Source organism: Ailuropoda melanoleuca, chromosome 1 (genome assembly GCF_002007445.2).
Source record: "Ailuropoda melanoleuca isolate Jingjing chromosome 1, ASM200744v2, whole genome shotgun sequence".
NCBI lineage: Eukaryota > Metazoa > Chordata > Mammalia > Carnivora > Ursidae > Ailuropoda > Ailuropoda melanoleuca.
This window is the reverse complement of record NC_048218.1, coordinates 166,336,329-166,358,096: the sequence shown is the minus strand read 5'-3', so window position 1 is coordinate 166,358,096 and position 21,768 is coordinate 166,336,329. Positions and strand designations below refer to the sequence as shown.

Sequence of the window (21,768 nt, the reverse complement as noted above, 5' to 3'; positions counted from 1 at the left end):
ATGGGAGGGGGACTGATCATCAAGATGCATAATCTCCCTTGCCCTTATTTTCCTTTACTTACTCAGTGCAGCTGACTGACGCTCCTCATTTGTCCGCTGGCATCCCGCCCCAGGCAGATTACATAGACACCCCTCACTCAGCATGCACCACAGGCCACAGGACCGCTCTCAGTCTCCTTGGACTGCTCGTTGGATTGAGTCCCTCTTTGCATCTGTGTTAACATTCCTACACCAGAACATATGGCTTTAGAGCTTCTGAAACCGAAAAACCCACCATCTCCTCCCCAGGTATAAAAGTCAGAATAAGCTAGGTTACACTGTGGTAACAAATAGGCCCTGAATATTAGGAGCTTAAATCAACAAAAGTTTATTTCTTTTCAAGCCTCCTTTTTTCTTGGGAGGCCAGGGATAAGAGTATGAATGGAGGCCCACCTGCCATGTGTCTAAATATTTAAAACTTATAAACCAAGGTAAAAAACTATTAAATGAAATATGTTCTACCCTCTTACCTTGACAAATACGTCATGATAACAACCTGGGAAACCAGATTTGAATTTAGAATTTTGAGACTCCTTGAAGTGCTATGCTGAAGCACGGTCTCATTGAGCTAGATGGCCTTTTAGCCTGTCCTGATCCAGCACAGCCTAGCCTGCACATCCAAGCCTCATAAGTGTACCTCTTGGCCACCCCCACCCCCAGGTGCAGAACGAATCTATGCAGGCTCTGGAAGCAGGCTTGTAGACATGTGGCCGAGGAGTTCTGAGGGCCCTGTTATCCAAACCATGAAAGTAAATTTGCAAATACAGAATCCACAAATAATGAGGATGGACTGTATTTTATTTTGTTTGCTCATTTTTATCAAAAATTTCCTGAGAGAAATGAACAACTGGGTGCAGAGCAAGAGGAAAGGTGGGGTTATAATTCTTCCAACCATCCTGGTGTGAGGACTCCCAAACTTTAAGAAGTCAGTGTTGATTTCTTCTAAGAAAGGGAAGGAACCATTCCTTTTCTACTTGTTCTACTGCTAGATCTCTGGGTAAGCTGGGGGGGGGTACAAATGAAGCATAGGCAATTTACATTACATTGGTGACCGCTGTGCCAAACGTGACACTCACAGACACCTCGTACACTGCCACCCCTCATCTCGCCTAGGCGTCACCAGCCTCTGGGGCAAGGAGGGTGGTTAAGGTGGATGGAGGAGAAGAGTCGTCACAGCCTCCATTTTCAGATAAGGAAGCCAAGGTTGAGAGAAAGGCTGTAGCCAGGGAGAGAGACTAGGAAAGGAAGAGAGATGGGAACTGGTCTCCCAGTGCCTCCTTTCTCTCCAGCTACTGTGTGCTACTATGGTGTAGCCATTTCTTACTTTTTTTTTTTTAAGATTTTATTTATTTATTTGACAGAGATAGAGACAGCCAGCGGGAGGGAACACAAGCAGGGGGAGTGGGAGAGGAAGAACCAGGCTCCCAGCAGAGGAGCCTGATGTGGGGCTCGATCCCAGAACGCCAGGAGAAGGCAGACACTTAACAACTGAGCCACCCAGGTGCCCCTGGTGTAGCCATTTCAAAGTCGGGGAGAGTTCTTTAAATCCATGCAAGTCAGTCAAGCAGGAGGGTCTGCACAGTTCAGCTTGAGCCACACGCATAAGACACAACATACAGCTTTACGTAATTGCTTAGGTATTTCTACCAAGGACTATCCTTCACCTACTTTACCTGTATTCCTTTATTTGGTGAGATTACTTAGTTCTTGAAGTTCCTGACAGACTCAAGAGGCTATAGATATAACCAAAAAAGTCACTTTTCTAGGTGAACTCTGCTTTGAATCATTGGCACAATATTTTATTAGTAAGCAGAGCACCTGGGCTAAACACTCTTTGCATTAGAGGAAAATACAATAAAATCTGAATAAAAGAAAAAAGAAGAGATGCCACATGCCATTTCCGTTACTTAGTTCCTTTGATCTCTGTTTATCATTTACAAATTTCTTGCCTTCAACCAGTGAATGGCCTACTTGCTATGGGCCGGGCATTGTGCTACCAGCTCTACATGTAATTTCATTAAACCCTCAGATCAGCCCCGTAGGGCTGTCTGCTTTCCATATATGACAAGGCTAAGGCTTAGGGAGGTTAATTAACATGGTGAAGGTCACACAGCTAACGAGTGGTTGAGCCGGAATTCAAATCCCTACCAGTCTACTCCCAAAGCCTTGCTGTGCCCTTAATCAGACATTGTACTGAGCACACAGGCAGGTTCATCATAATATCAATATATACTCTTCAGGACTGCTGTGCAAATTAAAGATATGATAGATGGGGGGGAAAGTGCTAGGCAAACCATGAAGCCCTGCAAGGGTTCAGTGTGATTATTTCTCACGGCTTTACACAGGGCTAGCTCTACTGTCCTTAGCGGCCAAGTCTATATTAATCCCATAATTCATCCTTAATCCACCAAAGTCTTGTTTGCCTGGCTTTCAGCATAGCCAAAGGGAAACGGAAAATATGTCTTTTGTTAGAAAGGCTTAACACCTGCTGCCAAAGGGTGCTGGATCATCAGAGAATAGACTGATTCACTTACAAAAGACTTAGATTAATTTGGACATTGTTTCCCTACATAAACCAGACACAAGGAGGCAAGCAACCCAGGGAAGGATAATCATGCTGGGAGCAGAAGCACTTATTATAAATAATTACCATGTAATTAGCCACAACTTCCCTGAGTCTGTAGCCCGCGGCTAGTCTTAGGAGGTGGCCCTGCCTTACTAAGTGTAAGGAGACTGAAGCGCTTCCCTTAAGCTTTCAGGGCATGCATTTGTGTCCTACAGCGGTATCACTGCCATCTGGGTCTACTTCTCAAGTCCATGGCCAAGGTGCAGAACAGCTGTGGGGTCCTATCAGCTCCATCTCCTCTCCTGACTTTTTTTGCGAGTTTGTGAAGGTGACATATCTACCTTCTTTCCTTAAGGAATGTGGTTTATGGTTTATTGAACAAGTTAATACACCGTGCAGGCTGTGACATTCCTCTCTCTGGTGGGCCTGTGAGCTGTGTTTTCAAAGCCGTGAGGTGCCCATCAAAGATAGGTAACAACACTTGAAAGGAACAATGGCAGAAGCCTTGACAAATGCAGGGAGAGACACAGACACTTCCAAAAGATGCGTGGCTGTCTACAAGATTAATCAATTCCCCTTGTTTTCATTACAGATCCACATTTATCTTGGTGGCAGCAGCTACAAATGTGACATCAAGGCTCTGACACTAAACAATTGGAATTGTATTTACCTGCTGGCACCGTGTAAACGGGCTCCTCTCCGTGTCTTCTTAATTGGAATCTAAGGCACACTGCAAAGCTCTGGCCATAGGTCAGGGAGGGCACACTCTTCTGTGCTGTCCAGATACACTGAGAAACAGCAGGGGAGAGAATACAATTCAGTATCTGGGGTGAGACGGTTGAAAAGAATGACAGTCATAGCCTACGTGATCATCATTATTACTCTTACAGCCACCATTCATTGAGCCCGTTCTGTTTGACAAGTACTTACGTACCCTATTTCATCTCACCCTCTTAGTAACGCTGTGAGGGAGCTAATGCTATTTTTGCCACGTATGGACAAGAAAACCAAGATGAAGTCACTTGCTTGAGGTCACCAGATGCTAGGTTCTAGATCTGAACCTGGGTCCGACTCATGTTCTAAACCATTAGGGCTTAACAAACCTCAAGTCTCCCCAGAATATGTGGGTGCAGAGAACAGAAGGGCTTGGGAGAACCCTGAAATCATCTGGACTGATCAACCTGACAATTTTTTTCTTTTTTTTTAAAATTATTTTAAGTTAAAAGTGAACACATTTTATTATTTTTTTTTAAGATTTTATTTTTAAGTAATCTCTACATCCAATGTGGAGCTTGATTTCACAACTTGGGATGATGAGTCACACGCTCTACCAACTGAGCCAGCCAGGCACCCCAACCTGACAACTTTTTACTTGTTTATTTGTTTTTTAAATATATGTATATATTTATTTAAATTCAATTAATTAACATACAGTGTATTAGTTTCAGAGGTAGAGTTCAGTGACTCATCAGTCTTCGGTAACACCCATTACGTCATGCTTGGGCAAAGAGGTCATAAGGCAACAGACTTTTTAAAAAAAATTTTATTTAAATTCAATTTAGTTAACATATAGTGTATTATTAGTCTCAGGAGTAGAATTTACTGATTCATCAGTTGCCTATAACACCCAGTGCTCATTATATCAAGTGCCCTCCTTAATACCCATCACCCAGTTACCCCATCCCCCCACCTCCCCCCTCCAGCAACCCTGTTTATTTCCTATGATTAAGAATCTTGGGGTGCCTGGATGGCTCAGTCATTAAGCGTGTGCCTTCGGCCCAGGGCGTGATCCCAGAGTCCTGGGATTGAGCCCCATATCGGGCTCCTCCGCCGGGAGCCTGCTTCTTCCTCTCCCACTCCCCCTGCTTGTGTTCCCTCTCTCGCTGGTTGTCTCTCTCTCTCTGTCAAATAAATAAATAAACTTTAAAAAAAGAATTAAAAAAAAAGAATCTCTTATGGTTTGTCTCCCTCTCTGATTTCATCTTGTTTTATTTTTCCTTCCTTTCCCCTATGTTCCTCTGTTTTGTTTCTTAAGTTCCACATATGAGTGAAATCATATGATAATTGTCTTTCTCTGATTGACTTATTTTGCTTAGCATAGTACCTTCTAGTTCCATCCACATCATTGCAAATGGGAAGATTTCATTTTTTTGATGGCTGAGCAATATTCCACTGTATCTATATATACCTCATCTTCTTTATCCATTCATGTGCCCAACCTGACAACTTTAAAACTTTGTTTTCAGAAAAGCCAATCAGAGAAGAAGGTTTAAACAATTTCTTTGCAAGGCCATTCTTTTGCTCACTGTTGAGTGCTCAATACAAGAAAGAGGCTAAAAATATTATTCTCAGCAGTTTGATTCTCCTGTGCAAGTTCTATATTTTGATTCTTCAGCTGTTAAGTTGATTACAATTACGGTCATTTGGGGAGAAATGTAAAAGTATTCAAAGTATTAGAAACATTTAGCCAACTATGCCAAGATATGCTAGTGAGCAGTGAAGAGAAGGGATATGTTTGTCTCTAAGGAAAGACACGTATTAAAATATCTGTCCCGTGCTGCTCACAGTTGTACCTGCACAGTCTGGTTGGAAGCACAGACGATCTCCTCTCTTGCAGGGTGACTTCGGAACAGAATTTGTGCCTAGGTTCACTAGATGTGCCTCTTTAGATGCCAAAGTCCACTGAAGAATGGAGGTTAAGAAAAACAGAGTAAGTATTATTTAATGAAAATGTATAGACTCATCATTATTGCCCATCCCATGTTTAGCTATCCCCATATCCTCTCAGTGCATCTAAATATCTCTCACGGTTGAACCCTCCTTTCCACAGGGATTCTAGTAGGTTGAATGGTGTCCCCTTCAAAATTCATGCCCACCCAGAACCTCAGACTGTGACCTTATTTGGAAAGAGGGTCTTTGCAGATGTATCTAGTTAAGATGAAGTCATACTGGATTAGGATGGGCTCTAAATCCAATGATGGCATCCTTGTAAGAAAAGGACAGGACAGGGGCGCCTAAGTGGCTCAGTCGGTTAAGCATTGGACTCTTGGTTTTAGCTCAGGTCATGATCTCAGGGTTGTGAGCTTGAGCCCTAAGACTCTTTCTCCCTCTCCCTCTTCCCCCTCCACACTCTCTCTCTCTAAAATAAATTAATAAATCTTAAAAAAAATAAAAGAAAAGGAGAGGACATACAAAAACACAGAGAAAAAAGCCATGTAAAGACGGAGACAGACATTGGAGCGATGCGGCTACAAGGCAAAGAACATCGAGAATTCCCAGGAGCTGGAAGAGGAAAAAACTCTCTCTCAGAGCCCCTGGAAGGAGCGCAGCCCTGCCAACAGCTTGATTTCAGACTTCTCCAGACCTGTGAGAGAATACATGTGTGCTGTCTTAAGCCACCCAGTTTGTGACGATTCATTATGGCAGTTCTAGGAAACTCATACAGGGCCCACCACACACAGCTTGGCCCAAGAGTTCATCATCTTTTGCAGGGATTATTTGTACTTTGTATTATACTCTCCCAGCTTGGCTCCTCCTGTGGCTGTCATCTCCAACCACACCCTTGCCCCATGTACTTTACTTTTCCAACAGAGTTTTCTTCTTTGAACTTGGCTAAACTTCCAAAGACCCTCTGACTCAATAATTCTGCTTTCCATATTTTTCTTCTAAGGAAATAATTAGATGCACATAATTATTTATATGAGAACATTTCTTAGTGAATTAATAATCAGGAAAAATTGGAAGCAACTCAAATGACCAAATGTTGGAAATGGTTGAATAAATTACGGTAAATTCATCTGATTGAACATTATATAGCCACTAATATGGTTTTGAATTAACAACATGTGAAAATAATTGGGATATAATGCTAACTGCTAAATGCAGGATAAATAATTCCATATCATATGATTCCATTTTTTGTGTATAACATATATTTGTATAGATAAAAGATGAGACAAAGATACATCACGTGGTTATCTCTGAGGAATCACATCAAAAATTTGATCTTTTTGTATATCCTCATATTTCTCTAATGATCATGTATTATGCAATAACAAGCAAATAAGCATATATCTTAATCAAAAAATTCAAACTTCCAGTGCAGCGGCTTTCAAGCTATGTTGACCATATCTCATAGTAATAAATACAGTTTGCATTATGACTGTTGTAGTCTGACTAATACCTGCCCCCTCAAAGATGTCCACATCCTAACCTCCAGAACTTACGAAAACGTTACCCTGCACGGCAAAAAGAACTTGGTAGACGTGACTTAATAAAGGATTTTAAGATGACAAGATTATCCCGGATTATCTGGTGGGACAAATGAGGTTACAGCAATCCTTCCCAGAGAGCCAGGGACATCAGCATGAGGAGTAGTAGATATGAAGATGGAAGCAAGAGGTTGGAGTGATATAAGGAAGCAGCCAGGAGACAAAGAATGTGGGCAGCTTCTAGAAGATGAAAAAGACAGGGAATCAGATTCTTCCCTAAAGTCTCGAGAAGGAATGCAGTCCTGTTGACCCCTTGATTTTAGACTCCTGACTTCAGAACCATAAGAGAATAAATGTGTTCCTTTCAGCCACTAATTCCATGGTAATTCGTTATGCTACCAATAGGAAACTGATACAATGGCCTACCACAGCCACGCACATGCACGCTGAAAGAGAAAGTGTCACAAGGCATGACTTGCGCTGACATTTTCTCTCCTGTTTTCATGGATTGATATGTGTTCTCCAAACAAGATACACTGAAGTCCTCACCCCTCCCCACTCCTGGCACCTCCGAATGTGGCCTTATTTGGAAAGAGGGTCTTCACAGAGGTAATGAAGTTAAGATGAGGTCTTTAGGGTAGGTCCTAATCCAATAAGAGTTATGTCCTCATAAAAAGGGGGAAGTTGGGACACAGAGACAGACACATGGAGAAGGAAGATAATGTGAAGAGACATGGGGACATCCTTGAAGACAGAGGCAGAGATGGGAATTATGTTGCCATAAATCACAGACTGTCTGGGGCTACTAGAAGCTGGAAAAGGGAAGAATAGTTCTTCCCTTACAGGTTTCAGAGGGAGCATGGCCCTGCAGACACCTTAATTCAGACTTCTAGCCTTCAGAACCATGAAACAATACATTTCTACTGTTTATAATCACCCAGTTATTAGCACTTGGCTATAACAGGCCTAGGAAACTAATATACCCATTCTACTCTATTCTATCCTGTTTCATTAAAAAAGTTGCTTTCCTAATCTACTAACTGAATGACATCAGTCTTTGTAGCTTGACAGTCAAGCTTTTCCCACTCTGATTTCTATATATCTGTTTTTTTTTTTAAGATTTTATTTATTTATTTGACAGAGATAGAGACAGCCAGTGAGAGAGGGAACACAAGCAGGGGGAGTGGGAGAGGAAGAAGCAGGCTCATAGCGGAAGAGCCTGACGTGGGGCTCGATCCCACAACGCCAGGATCACGCCCTGAGCCGAAGGCAGACACTTAACCGCTGTGCCACCCAGGCGCCCCTCTATATATCTGTTTTTTATCTGCTAAGCCATCCTGAGTGCATCTAGTAGCCCCAAACAAACACTCAGTCATTCCCAGAATACAGCATCAGTTCACAGGTGGTTATGTTCTTTGCCTGTATTATACCTTTTTCTCTGCAATGTCTATTCATTTGTAATGCCCAGCTTCATGTCACCTCATGTTAGCTGGCTCCTTAGCCAGAGTCACTTGGTCCCTGTTCTCTGTCCAGACAGTACTTTTTATAGTCCCAGTTACGGCCCTTATCTTTTCATATTTTGGGATAAATTTAAGTGACTCCTCTCTCCAACTAAACTTCAAGTTTCTAAAGAAGACTACTTCTTTCTTCTTTCTTCCTTTTTTTTTTTTTAAATCTAAGCTTCAGTACCTAGTCCAAAACACGACACACCACAAACTCAAATATAGGGCGGCTCAAATATGTTAGTGCAATTTTAAGCTTTAATAACTTCAGAAGTATAAATGCCACAAACTTACAAAACTATCATTTGAAAGTGTACTTCTTTTGAACTCCAAGTTTTAATTATTTTAATAGATGTAATTTTTTTTCTTTCAATCAATGTATGCCATTTTTCACTCAGGGGAAACAAAACAAAAATTAAAACTGAAAAATGTGTTACTCAAGATTCACAAAACTGAGTAAGTGTAAAATAAATGTAATTAAACTTTCAAGTGATGTTTTTTGTAAGTTGCAGCATTTATACCTCTGAAGTTATTAAAGCTGCAGCAAAACTTTGGCGACACCCTGTTTTCGAAGACGTATGCTCAAGTAGAATTCACTTTCTATTTACTGTAAAATTCAGTTTGGTTTTCATGTAAGTGGCTCCATGTTGGGCAAAGGTATTCCTTGGCCTGTAGCTGTCCTTGTGCTAAGGCCCACAATTTAGAAGGCCCCCTCTGGCCCTCCACTGGCTGTAATCCTCCACCTAGAGTGAGGCATCCTTGGGACTAAGTCCATTGTGTGACCCTGCTGCGAATCCACACCTTGTTCTGAGTGTCCAGGATCCCCAGATTGCTTCTCCAGAAAGCTGAGACTCAGTGACATTAAGTAATTTGTTAAAGGTTAAAAAATTAGTGCTATACTGGGGCGCCTGGGTGGCTCAGTCGTTAAGCGTCTGCCTTCCGCTCAGGGTGTAATCCCGGCGTTCTGGGATCAAGCCCCACATCAGGCTCCTCTGCTGGGAGCCTGCTTCTTCCTCTCCCACTCCCCCTGCTTGTCTCTCTCTCACTGGCTGTCTCTGTGTCAAATAAATAAGTAAAATCTTAAAAAAAAAAATTAATGCTGTAGTTAGCCTTAGTTGCATAAAAAACCACCCAAAACGTAAATGGCTTAAAATAACAGTGAATTGTTTTTTTTTTCTTGCTCAGTGGACTGGCCAGGGCATTCTGCTGTGGGTTTTTGCTGGGACTCACTCATGCACTCAGCTAGTGGAGAGGCTGGGCTGGAACCCTCTGGCTTCTCTTACCAGTCTCTCAGAGGGTGCTGCTGTCTCTGGAATGCTTCAGTTCTCCTGCAAGTGACCTCTCACTCTCCAGGAGCCATGCTGGCTTCTCACCTGGTGGTCACAAGGCAGTAGCCTCAAAACCGAAGCTGCAAGGTATTTTGATTTCTGGGAAGCAACCAGCATTTGCCCACATTCTAATGGCCAAAACAAGTCACAAAGCCAGCCCTGATTCAATGGGACAACAAAAGACAGGCTCTACCTCTTGGGAAGAGTGGCCAAGTCACCTCACAAAAGAGCATGGTGGTCTGGTTTGATCATCTTTTAAAATAATGGATTAGAGCTAGTAGCTAAGTAGCAGAGTCAGAATTACAAGCCAGGTGGCCTGCCTGGGGTGCTCTAAATAACCATCTCTTAACCACAGGGCATTTGGGGACATTCCAATATGGGAATGATGACATTCCTGTATTTTGTTTTACCTCGCTCTTGTAATCTCCCTTACCTTCCCCCGCCACACACTGTCTAGCTCAGTGCCCACTACCTGAGGGAGGTTAAAAATATCTACTGAGGTCACTCACAAGAGATGTGACCCTGAATGGGACACTTAACCTTTCTAGGTCTCAGTTTCCCACCTGTAAAATGGGGATAACCTTAGTACAGAGCCTATCAGATGGCGGTAAGATTCCCAGGCACTCCTACAGAGAAAGCATCTGACTGTGTTGGCGCTTGGTGGGCCCTCAGGATCAGTGCGACTGGAATGTGGACTTTGGCTGAATGCAAGTGGGCTTTCTACACAGTGGCAGTAAAACACCACTCGGTTTCCAGATGCAAACACAGGGCTTGCAAGCACAAGGATTGCAAGCACCCGTGTGGGGAATGATTTTTAAATACAACGTTTAAATTCTGATAGCGGCTTTAAAAAAAAATGGGAGGGAAAATCAAAACACACAAAGGACCAAACAAACCGCGGCCAACCTTTCTCCATTACTTTTCAGGGTTCCACTCTGGGGGTGCCTGCTTCTTCCAGGATGGAGGGCAGACCGGCTGCGGCCAGGTCACGGGGAGGGAAGGTGGAGACCTACCTTTGGCGCCAAAGGTCTAGGTCACGTGGGCCTCCCAGAGGAGCGCTCGGAAGCCGGCGTCCTGCAGGGGAGTCCTGACGAGCAGGGCTAGGGCAGGGCTGCGGCACTTCTCCCCGCCTGGGCCGGCGCTGCGCGGACCCGCGGGCTCGGGTGAGTGCGACGCTGCGCGCAGAGTCCTCCCTCGCTGCGGTCCCCAGACACGGGGGAAGGGGGGGCGCAGGGCACTCACGGCGGGTGTCTCAGGAGCCGGTTGCACAAGGAGGGGGGTAGCACGGTCTTGGCCGGTTTTAGGGCACTGAGATGCTTGGCACTAGGCTCTGGGTGCGCCCGGCCCCGGGGAACATTCCTGAAGGCTCCTGGCACAATGGGAGGCAGTCGCACTGGGGCTTATTCCAGGCCAGCAAACCTCCAGGTTCAGGTGTTTCCCCGGGGTGCGTGAAGCTGTAGGGTCCCCCGTTACTCTTGGTGCAAGGTGGGAACACATCCCCTGCCTCCTTCAACACGTCTCTTCGGGATGTTTTGATTTTTGTGGGTGCTGTGGAAGAGTGGAAGGGAAATGCTTTCGATTTGAGCGCCTCATAAAAAGAGATTTGGACTGGTAAAGGGAAAGAAAGCACAGAAAAAAGACCTGGAATATGGAGTTAGGATAAAATGGGGCACAGGACAGCTAGAAGCAGCTCCTTGTCAAGTGGATTCATCCCTTACAGGGAAGTTCCTAGGAGCCTGTGGGACCTGTAAAGACAAAAGGAAGCATCCAATACCTTTTAGGTCAGCTTGGTCTCACGGGGAAAAAATAGGCTTTGGTATATTTATGGGTTCAAATCCTAGCAATGCATTTTGCTAGTTGGTAACTTTGAGCAGATTTTTTAGGCTTACTAAGCCCCTGTCTCCCCATTTTAAAGACACTTATTTTTTTCTCCTCCCCTTAAATGTACAACTAACTTTTTACTATTTTTGGTGTGAGATGAGTAAAAACAGATGTATGGAAGAAAAAAAAAATCCAACTAGAATGTATTTTGCTAACTTGAAAAAAATAGCTTTTAAGAAAGTTGTTCAAAATAAGGAATTTTTACACTTTTGGAAAAGGTAGCTCACACCGGCTTTGTTGGTGTGTGAAAGTCTTACAGTTGTCAAGACCCCTTGGCCGATTGGGCTTTCTAGATTTGTACTCCAGGCCACTCTAAGTCCAGTGGAACCCCTTTATGATGTAATGCAAGTGTTCTTGCAAGAAGCTGTTAAATTCTTTTTTTTTTTTTTTTTTTTTTTTTTTAGGAGTTAGGTTTTTTGGAAGAGCATAATTGGTCTCATGAAATATAGGAGTCTAGCTTATAAACCAGTGTATAGTGGGGTTCTCCTAGACTGATTTTATAGCCTGAGAAATACCTGGGTTTTGACTGATAGGTAGTTTAAGTAACTTAGAATCAGTGTTAAGCAAGTCCACAGGACTTACCAGTTCTTCACACCCCTTGAGAAAATAAAAACCAGAAGCAAACAGCATGACAGTGTTTTGTTAATGACTTTGCTTTTGTTTTGGAAAGCCTATGCTCTGTCAGAGGAAAGATTGAGTGTTGAATACAATACTGGTATGCATTGAAGTAAGATAGTGAGAGAAGAGCTTAATTACTGCCTCAGATAACATCAGATATCCATTTATTAGCACTGAAATTCCCAAGGTAAATAGGTAATGACCCATTCTTAATAAGAAGTATAGTTCATTTTAAAGAGCAAATGTGATTATTTCAGTTTAGCATTCCCTGGGGGTTTAATAATGTGGGGTTTTCATGGGCTGAACTAAGAACATTTAAAAGAATGGAAGTAGGTAAGTTTCTCATAATTTGAAAGGTAACTTTGGAAGAATGACTCATTAATATCTACATAGATTTGGAACAGGCTAAACTGGACAGAATGCTAAGAACTGTACTTTGGGGGGGAAAAAAAGAACTGTGCCTTGGCCAAAAACAGGAATGGAGTTTAAACTTTTATGCTATATGTTTGCAGGTTCAAAAGATTTAAGCAATAATGGACTCAGTTCACAGGACAGTGATCAGGTGCTTTCATCATAAAACCCAACTACTAAGCATAACTGAACTGAAACTAGAGTATTGAGATTTCTTTCCCTCAGAGATACTGCAGGAATAGCCTTGTACATAAAATCACATGTTTTTCTTTTATTGCTTTAAACTAGAACCTGGGAAGTAAGATAGGGAAGGGAGGAGATAACTCATTAGGTCCTTTGATCTACTGGCTTGAAAGAGCAAATTCTTAGCATCTATCTTTCCATATCCTTGAGACTTATCTCTTAACTTTTCTCCATATTCTGATTCTAATTAGTGGCTCATTTTAAATTGTTAGGGTTATTTACACGTCAAAATATTTATGTAGGCATCCCAGGCTAGCCCTTCCTCCTTTCTCTTTTGGGACTCTATGTTCCCTTACTTACCTTTCAGAAAGACCACTGGACATATCTTTGTGTAACTATATGGTTCTTTGGGGGAGTAGGTAACCCAGCTCCCAAGATATTGATTCTCCTTTTTCTCTCTCTGCAATGTGTTCTATTCACAGTTCAACCTTTACGTGTCCCAGGACATTTGCAAAGTCTCCTAACTTAGCTGTCAGATGTTAAGTCCTCTCCACTCCAGCATCCTGGAATGAGCTTTCTAAAGCACAAGACATTCCCCTCCTTAAAGGCCTTCAGTGGCTCCTGACTGTAACTAGGATGAAGTATAAACTTCCTGCCATGAAATGCAGTGTCCTCCCTGTGACTCAACATGACTGCACAGACCAAAGTCACGTGACCCCCCTCGCAAACTCTGTGCTCCAGGCAACTCAAACCCTTCCTGTTCCCTACCTTCACTCTGCCTTTTATGTCTTTTTGCAGGTAGGCATAGCTCCAGGCAGATAGTAGGCACTAAATCAATGCAGTTGAATGATAATAGAATTTCCGTAGTACTGTAAAATTGTTTCACCTTTTCTGAAAATTTTCATAATCAAACGTTGTACATTCAGTTATTGTGGCAGAGGCTTGCTTTCTTGTCATGGAATAATATATAGAGCCCTCAGCTCCCCTCTAGGTTTACCTTTATTTTCTCTCTCGATTTTATAGTCTCTCTAACTTCTCTTTACTTGTAATGACACAAAATTAGTTTTCTTTGCTTACCTGCAGCAAAGGAGGACATGTACCCAAGGCACTGGGGACCTAGGACAAGGCCTCTGAAAGGTTTGGCCTTGTGCTGAATGAGGCAAAGGAGGGATCAGGGAAGTGGGGGTGGGGGGGTGTTCAAGGCAGTTCAACAGCTGGGTGTTGCAGCAGTCTTGGCTCAGGAGGTGGGAGGATCAAAGTGGGACTGGGGGACACATTGCTAAGAAAGCAGTATCTGCCCAGAAGAAAGGATTGTCAGTCGTTTTGCAGCTGTGGTGTGGCCTTGGGCATTTAGAAACATTCACTGTGCTGTTGGGAACATTGCTACGTGATTACCGGACAAGCTGATTTTCAATTTCTCAGATTCTCCACTCCTCCCTTCACATACTCGAGTGTGCGCGCACATACACACATGCACGCCTGTTAAGGCACTAATGCTAGTTAAATTAATGGCAAAATCGAGTAGCGGTAATGTGGGAAACAAAGGCAGAAGAAAAATTATTAAATTTCCTCATTACAAACAGCCCATTGACAAGTCCTTAAAACTGGCAGAGTGACGTTCCTCTACGGACTCAACCGCCTAGGTATTAATACTTTGCTAAGGGCAAAGGCAGTCTTAGCCGACCCTCCAGGATCCTGTAAGTCTACTTTAACATATAAAAATTCCTTTGGAAACTTCCTTTATCTCCACCGCCCCCCACCCCCACCGCAAGATACATGTTGGCAATCATCCCCCAAGCGTATGATCCACTGACACACATCTGAAGGGTCTCATGACTCTGGTTTTATTAACAGTAATAAATGACCTTTTCCCAACAATAGCTAGCCCCTCAAGGTCCTGGAAACCTTGCTTCCAAAATTCCTTAGAGGCTTATACTATCCCTAATCCCCTCCCAACTTGAAAGTATATAACGGGCCACTCTTCATGACCCTGGTGCAGCTCTTTCTGTCCACGGGTCCTGTCACTGTGCTTTAATAAAATCACCTTTTTGCACCAAAGATGCCTCAAGAATTCTTTCTTGGCCGTCGGCTTCAAACCCTAACATCTTTTCCTACATCAGTGGGAGATCTTAGTTAATGATACCACCATCTGCCCAGCCATCTAAGTCAGATTTAGGAATCATCCTAGATTCTGTTCTATTTCAACATATAATATCTCATCACTCACAAGGTCCTGCTAATTTTACCTTCTAATTACTTTTAAGTCTGCTCTGTCCTTTACAATTGCCTTTACCTGGTTTAGGCTCCCTTGTCTAAATTCTGCATTACTGTAAAGCCTATTAATTGGTAACTGTGCCTTTTCTCTTTTCATTTAAATCCATCCTCACACTATGGCCATAATACTATTTTCAAAATACAGAGCCCTCAGTAGTTTCTAGTCACTAGAGGATAAATGTTCTGAACGGCTTCCAGGCTCTCTGCAGTCTGCCCTCTACTGACTTCTCCTGCTCCATCCTGCTATTTAACCACTTCCTACTTTATGATGATATCTTGCCTCTGTATTTGTTATCTATTGCCATGCAACAGAGTTTGAAAAGGTGTAAAACCCCTGGCCCAAGAAAATAGGAAAGCCAATAGCAAATGAAGAGTGTGGGGAAATTCATCTAACTAAGAGTTAAGGTCAGGGTCATGAATCAGCTTGGAGATTTGCAATGGCCCAGGCAAGTCAGGGTAAGGACCTGGATTAGGACACAGGAGTAGAGCTAAGGAGGAGAGGGCAAATTTGAAAGATAGCTAAGAGATTTAGTTGGTGATTGATTGGCTGTAGGAAGACAGCAAGGAGAGAGAGAAATCAAGGAAGACTCCAAGGTGTCTAGCTTCAGTGCTTTGAAAGTATTTCTTTCTTTCCTCTTCTCTTCTTTTCTTTTTCCTTCCCTTCCCTTTCCTTTCCTTTTTTTTCTTTTTTAAAGATCTGATTGGCTTTATTAAGTGATTTCTGAATTGGTCAGTGTTCCATCTAGCAAGTAGAGGGGACTCTCTGAGAAGCTATAAAAAAAAAAAGGAAGGTTTTTATAGAAGGGTGGGGCAAGAAAGTTATTAGCAAAAGAAAATGATTGTTCATCCTTCTCTTAGGGGGAAAGCAAAGGGTCTTACCTTACAGATGACCTCATCTTCCCATGGGGGATGGAGAGGGCCCCAGTGGCACACTCACTGGCACCCATCAGAAAATTCCTGACCAGTTAAGGCTACATTCCTGGGGAAGGTTGAAACTGCAATTAGATTATGCATTCAGCCCTGGTTTGGGGACTTGGCCTAAGCGATGCCATTTTGGGCCTGCGGTTTTCTTTTTTTAAAATTCCCACCCTTTGTTCAGACTCTCAGCTTAACTGAGAGATGTGGTTAAAATATAAGGTATTATGGGGCTCAGTCGTTAAGCGTCTGCCTTTGGCTCAGGGCTTGATCCCAGTGTCCTGGGATCGAGCCCCACATCCGGTTCCTCTGCTATGAGCCTGCTTCTTCCTCTCCCACTCCCCCTGCTTGTGTTCCCTCTCTCGCTGGCTGTCTCTCTCTCTGTCAAATAAATAAATAAAATCTTAAAAAAAGAATATAAGGCATTAGCACTTTGAGAATTTTTTCTAACAAAGACAGAAAATAGAGAAGTAGGGACATGTTTAGGGAAGAAGATACTAAGTTGGGCGTTTGAGTTCTTCTTAATCACTTTTGATTTTTGTCAACATAATTCACATATGTAGATGAAAAACCCAAGTCCTATTATATTTCTCATTATAAAAAATTTTAGTTGTCTTCACCATCACTCCCCACCCTTCCCTTATCCGTAAGGTTTCCTCTGACTCTTTTCTGTTTCTTTTCGTATTTAACTCCAAATTTCTAAGTAATCTGCCTCGTCTATTTCTTGACTTATTGGTTTAAGAGTTGCTTTTTTTTTTTTTTAAAGATTTTATTTATTTATTCGACAGAGATAGAGACAGCCAGCGAGAGGAGGGAACACAAGCAGGGGGAGTGGGAGAGGAAGAAGCAGGCTCATAGCGGAGGAGCCTGATGTGGGGCTCGATCCCATAATGCCAGGATCACGCCCTGAGCCAAAGGCAGACGCTCAACCACTGTGCCACCCAGGCGCCCCAAGAGTTGCATTTTTTTTCTCAATTTGAGATATTTTCTGTGGACTTCCTATTAATCAAGGTGGGATTGTAACACTCTTACCTTATGTACCAACGTGCCTGCCCCCCATCCTGTTCAAATGGCTATGGAATATCGGCTTGTTGCTAAATCCACATCTAATGTTTACTTTATTATGCAATGATTACTGCTGAGCCAAGTAGTATACTCTAATTGCGTTGCCTTTCTTGTACAGTTTTATATTCTTCATTGAGTGAATAACTGCCTCTTTTGGGATGGCTTCGCTTTCTGTGACACTATCGGGACTTCTGTCCAAAGCTGCAGACAGAACTGTACTATCCTTATGGGTATGATTTTTTACAGAAACTCGTGTGGTAGTCATATTTTTATTTTCTTGAGGATCTTGCCTGTGGATTGTTCTGACTTAGGCTTCGACCCGCACTGGTGGCTCTCCAGGCACAACTGTCACCTCAGGTTTTCTCTTCTGCATTAGTTCCCCTATTAGTGAAATTTCCGTCTTTCCCTTTCTTGGTTTTCTTCCTTTTTTTGGTGGAACACATCTCCCAGTAGCTTCCTGAGTAGTGCAGTGTTAAGAATCAATTTTTTTGAAACTTGTCTCTACCTGAAGATTTCCTTAATTTATCCTGACACTGTTTGATAGTTTGGCTGAGTGTGTCATTCTAATTCGAAGATTATTTTCCTCTTATTATTTTAGAGGCATGTTTTCCCAGCATCTCTTAGCTGTTGTTGCTGCTACTGAAAAGTTTAACGTCATCTTGGTTCTTGATTCTCTTTTGTGATATCTCTCTTTCTGTCTCTGGAAAGTTAATGAGTCTCTTTATTTCTGGAGTCTGTTCTGTGTCATTTCATTCCTTGATCCAGGAACTTGGTGGTCCCTTTAAATCTGAGAGTTATGTCTGTACCTCTACTAAATGTTTTTGTATTATCACTTTGATAATTTCCTCCCTTGAATTGTATCTTCCTTCTTTTTCTAGAACTCCCATTAGTTGGATGTTGGTCTTCCAGAACCAATCTCTTAATTATCTTATCTTTTTTCTTCCTATTTTTTAAGCCCTTTTCTCTTTTAGTTATATTTTCTAGAAGATTTGTGTGTCTTTATTGTCCCACTCTTTCATCAAAATCTTAAAATTGCTGCCATCTTATTTTTGGTTTTCAGGAACATGTTCTTGTCCTTCATTCCATTGTTAAATGAATGCAGTATCTTCTCCTATGTCCTTAAAGATATATACATATATTTTGTTTTTGAAGTTATTCCATTCCTTGTATTTTGGTTTCTTCTGATTTTTTTTCCCTTCAAGTGATTTCTTTTGCTTTTTCTTCCAAATTAAAGGATTTCTTCCAATGTCCAGTGCTTCTTTGACTCTAGTTTTACATTAAGTGTGAGAAACCAAGTTGCTGGTTGGAAGCTCCATTGTGTTGAAGGGATTTGCCAGCAGTTCACTGGCTCCCTGGTGTTGAGTGGTGGGGTCCAAGATATTTCGATGCAGGACAAGTAAGTACGTATAGGACTCTTCTCTCAGTGGATTCAGGCATTCCAGAGAAGAATTCTTCATTCTCCTGCTTAGGGTGAGAGATAGAGGCCGATAGTGTTGTCAGCTTTCTTAGAGCTTTCTTAGTGTTGGAGGGGCCAGAGGCAATCAGTATGTAGAGTTTCTCTTAGTTTTAAATTGGATTCCTCTTCCCCAACTTTTCCTATATTTCATATTCTCAAGTCTAGAGTTTAAATGTCTTAAGTTTTCAAAGAATAAATTTTCTGCGGGAGGAGTGTCTTCCTCTGCCAGGGTCTGCAGGGGGTCCAAGGCTCTACCCTCTGTTACAGACTTTCACCTGTCCCTCTGGTTTCGGTGCCATGCTGTCTGCCCCTTGCCTTCTGCAGTGTCTGGTACCTACCATTTGCCTCTCTGTGGTTTTGTGACATGAATGAGCTTGTTTCTCATTGATATTCTGCTTTCATTCTCTGCAAACTATCTGTTCACTTTCCATCTAACAATAGCAACAAAATTTTGACCTGCCATATTTGCTGTTTTCTCTGGCCATGGGATTTATACCTTTAAAAAAATGTCTTTGCTTTCACATTAGAGCAGTTTCAGGAGGGAACAGAAATAAACAAATGTGTTCAATTCACTGTGTTTAGCAGAAGGCTTGGGTTCCATGATGACCAGTTGAGTTTAATATACCCTTGGGGCATCGGGGGAAGATGTTCAGCAGGCAGCTGGTAGATGAGCCTGCAGCTCCGGAGAAGAGTGGTTACACGAGTGGTGTCAGTAGAAGGTCTATTTAGAGTGATGGGACCACCCTGGAGAGAGTGTGTAGAGGGAGTTAAGCTGTGGACCAAGGATAGACTCCTGGGAAACCTAATACTTAAGGAGAAGGCAGAGGAAGAAGGAACCATGAAAGAAAACATCCTAGAAGATCACGAAAGCGCAGATTACAAAAGGCAAGGCATTGGTAAATTTACCAAAGCAGTAATGTCAACGTGTCAGAAAAAGCAATTAGGACAAAGACCTTTGAATTTGGGAATCTGGAGATCATTAATGATTGGGGCAAGACGTGAGAATGCAGCAAGGAAGAGAGTGAAAATAGTTTTGTTTTCTTTGTTTTGTTTTGTTTTGTTTTGCTTTGGTTTGAGAAACTATAGAGGTCATTGTAGATGGTGTTTCCATTCATGGCAGAAGAACCAGATCAACAAGTCTGTGCTTTTCCTATGGTCTCCACTTTGGATACTATGCACACTTGATTTTAAAATCAAGGGAGGGAGCTCAGTTCTGTATTTATTTGTTCTTGCCAAGTAGTCTGTGACTTTGTTGCCCTTTGGTTACCGGTGTGAAGGTATTTGGGATTTTTTTTTTTAAGATTTTATTTAATTATTTGACAGAGAGTGATAGCATGAGTGGGGGGGGCGGGGAAAGGGTAGTGGACAGAGGAAGAAGCGGACTCTCTCTGCTGAGCTGGGAGCCCAACATGGGGCTCAGGGATCATGACCTGAGCCAAAGGCACACACTCAACCGACTGAGCCACCCAGGTGCCCCCGGGACAGTCTGATTTTTAAAAATCATTTCTTGTGATCAACTCCCATAACTTTCCAGGGCTGGTGTGGGCAAGCCAGACTGTATGGGACTTCAAATTCTGAATACATATGTGAAGCTGATACTGTTAAGGATGCCTTTTTCCAATTACATATATGATGAAATGTTTGCAGGACAATAGAGACAGTGGGGTACAGTGGGAAAAAATTCCAGCCTGTTACAATCAGAATATCTATTGAGGTCTCTGAGGGAGCCTCTGGAAATAGCAAATTCCTTTTCCTCACCTGGGTTCTGGAGACTTTGAGAAGACAAAAGAGCAAGGCAGGTAGGGAGTGAAATGGTGTCTGTATTCCTGAGACAAACTGGGTTGGACTGAAACTCTTAGTTCTGGGCCAATGAACTTCCTACGACTAAAGCCCAGCTTTGAGCAGATTCGCCCAGCCATTTACACGCCCAAACTGGGTGGAGAGAGAAGACCATTGCTCCCTATGAGGAGCCCAGCATGCCTAGTTTACCCACATTTATCCATCAGGTAAACCTTTCCACCTCTCGCCCAGCCTCTTGGTGGCCAGAGGCCAGCCTCACCAGGGCTGGAAACACCAGGGCTGGGGAAAAGGAAGCCCCCAAAACACTTGCTGGCTTTCAACGCCCAGATCTGATCATTGGCCCCACTCGGTACCACATTCCCCCTCACTTGCTGGACTCCAGCCACACTAGTTTCTGTCCTCATTGCCTCCTGTGATGGGGCCTGTGGGATCACTGTTCTCCGACCGAAACTCTCTTCTCCCTGGATTCACATGGAAGTCTCTCATACTCTTCAGAGCTGCTCACATGTCACTTCAGAGGGACCCTCCCTGACCATCCCGATGTAAAATAACACCACTCCTTGTCTCAACATTCTCAACCCCTCTACCCTGCTTTCATTTTCTCAGTAGCTCTCCTCGTGCTCTTTCCCACTGCAGGGTAGGCTTCATAAAGGCAGACATTTTGTCTCTTTGGTTCTCTGTGCCTACACTGGAGTCTAGCACCTAATGGGAACTGAAGATATGCACTTTGAGCTGCATGGGTCCACGTATATGCAGATTTTTTTTGATAAATACATTACAGTACTGTGAATGTATTTTCTCTTCCGTATGATTTTCTTAATAATATTTGCTTTTCTCTAGCTTCCTTTATTGCAAGAATACAGTGTATAATACATATAACATACAAAATATGTGTTACTTGACTGTTGATGTTATCGGCAAGGCTTCCAGTCAACAGTAGTCTATTAGTCGTTACCTGTGGGGGGAGTCAAAAGTTATATAGGGATTTTCAGCTGTGCAGGGGGTCACATACCTGACCTTCATGTTGTTAGGGTCAGCTTTATTTGTTTATTGAGTTGAGTGGATGGTCCAGTGAACTTGGAGTCTGCCCCAGCTCTGCTCCATCGACATGGGCCCCTGTTGAAGAGCCACTAACTACTTTGAAGGCCAAATGAAACCATGCATGGAAAAGAGATAAGGAAAGTACTAGACTCAACTAAGGGAGTCTTACATGATGGATATTCTCCATAGGAATAATCTCTGTTTTGGAATCAGGGAGGAATTTCCTGTCACTTCAGGGAATAATAGTTAAGGTGACATCACTGCAGATTTCCCAGGACCATCTTCATATAAAATATTGTCATCCATAGCGCCCAGTCTTACCCTTGTATTTGCCATCTTGTATCCTAATTTTTTATTTGAAAAATTTAGTCATAGTAGATAGCAAAAAAGAGGCTGATTCTAAAAAGAATAGGGCTAATTTACGTCAGAAAAATAAAGAATTTCTCACTGGAAGATAGTGCTTTTGCCATGAGTCTTA

The 21,768-nt window shown here is 42.6% G+C and overlaps 2 protein-coding genes across 2 annotated transcripts in view; one reads left to right on the top strand and one right to left on the bottom strand.

Annotated features, from left to right (window-relative positions):
• LOC117804103 (beta-chimaerin) overlaps positions 1–10,777 on the bottom strand; it is a 228,363-nt gene extending 217,586 nt beyond the window's left edge. Inside the window, exons 1-4 of the mRNA XM_034669694.1 lie at positions 10,660–10,777; positions 5,179–5,287; positions 3,276–3,393; positions 63–226 (exon numbers count right to left, since the gene is read on the bottom strand). Of these exons, the coding sequence (XP_034525585.1) occupies positions 63–144 (82 nt within the window). The 5' untranslated portion in view covers positions 145–226; positions 3,276–3,393; positions 5,179–5,287; positions 10,660–10,777. The remainder of the gene's footprint in view (positions 1–62; positions 227–3,275; positions 3,394–5,178; positions 5,288–10,659) is intronic.
• CPVL (carboxypeptidase vitellogenic like) overlaps positions 10,690–21,768 on the top strand; it is a 124,146-nt gene continuing 113,067 nt past the window's right edge. Inside the window, exon 1 of the mRNA XM_002912852.4 lies at positions 10,690–10,809. The gene's annotated coding sequence lies outside the window, so the exon portion shown is untranslated. The remainder of the gene's footprint in view (positions 10,810–21,768) is intronic.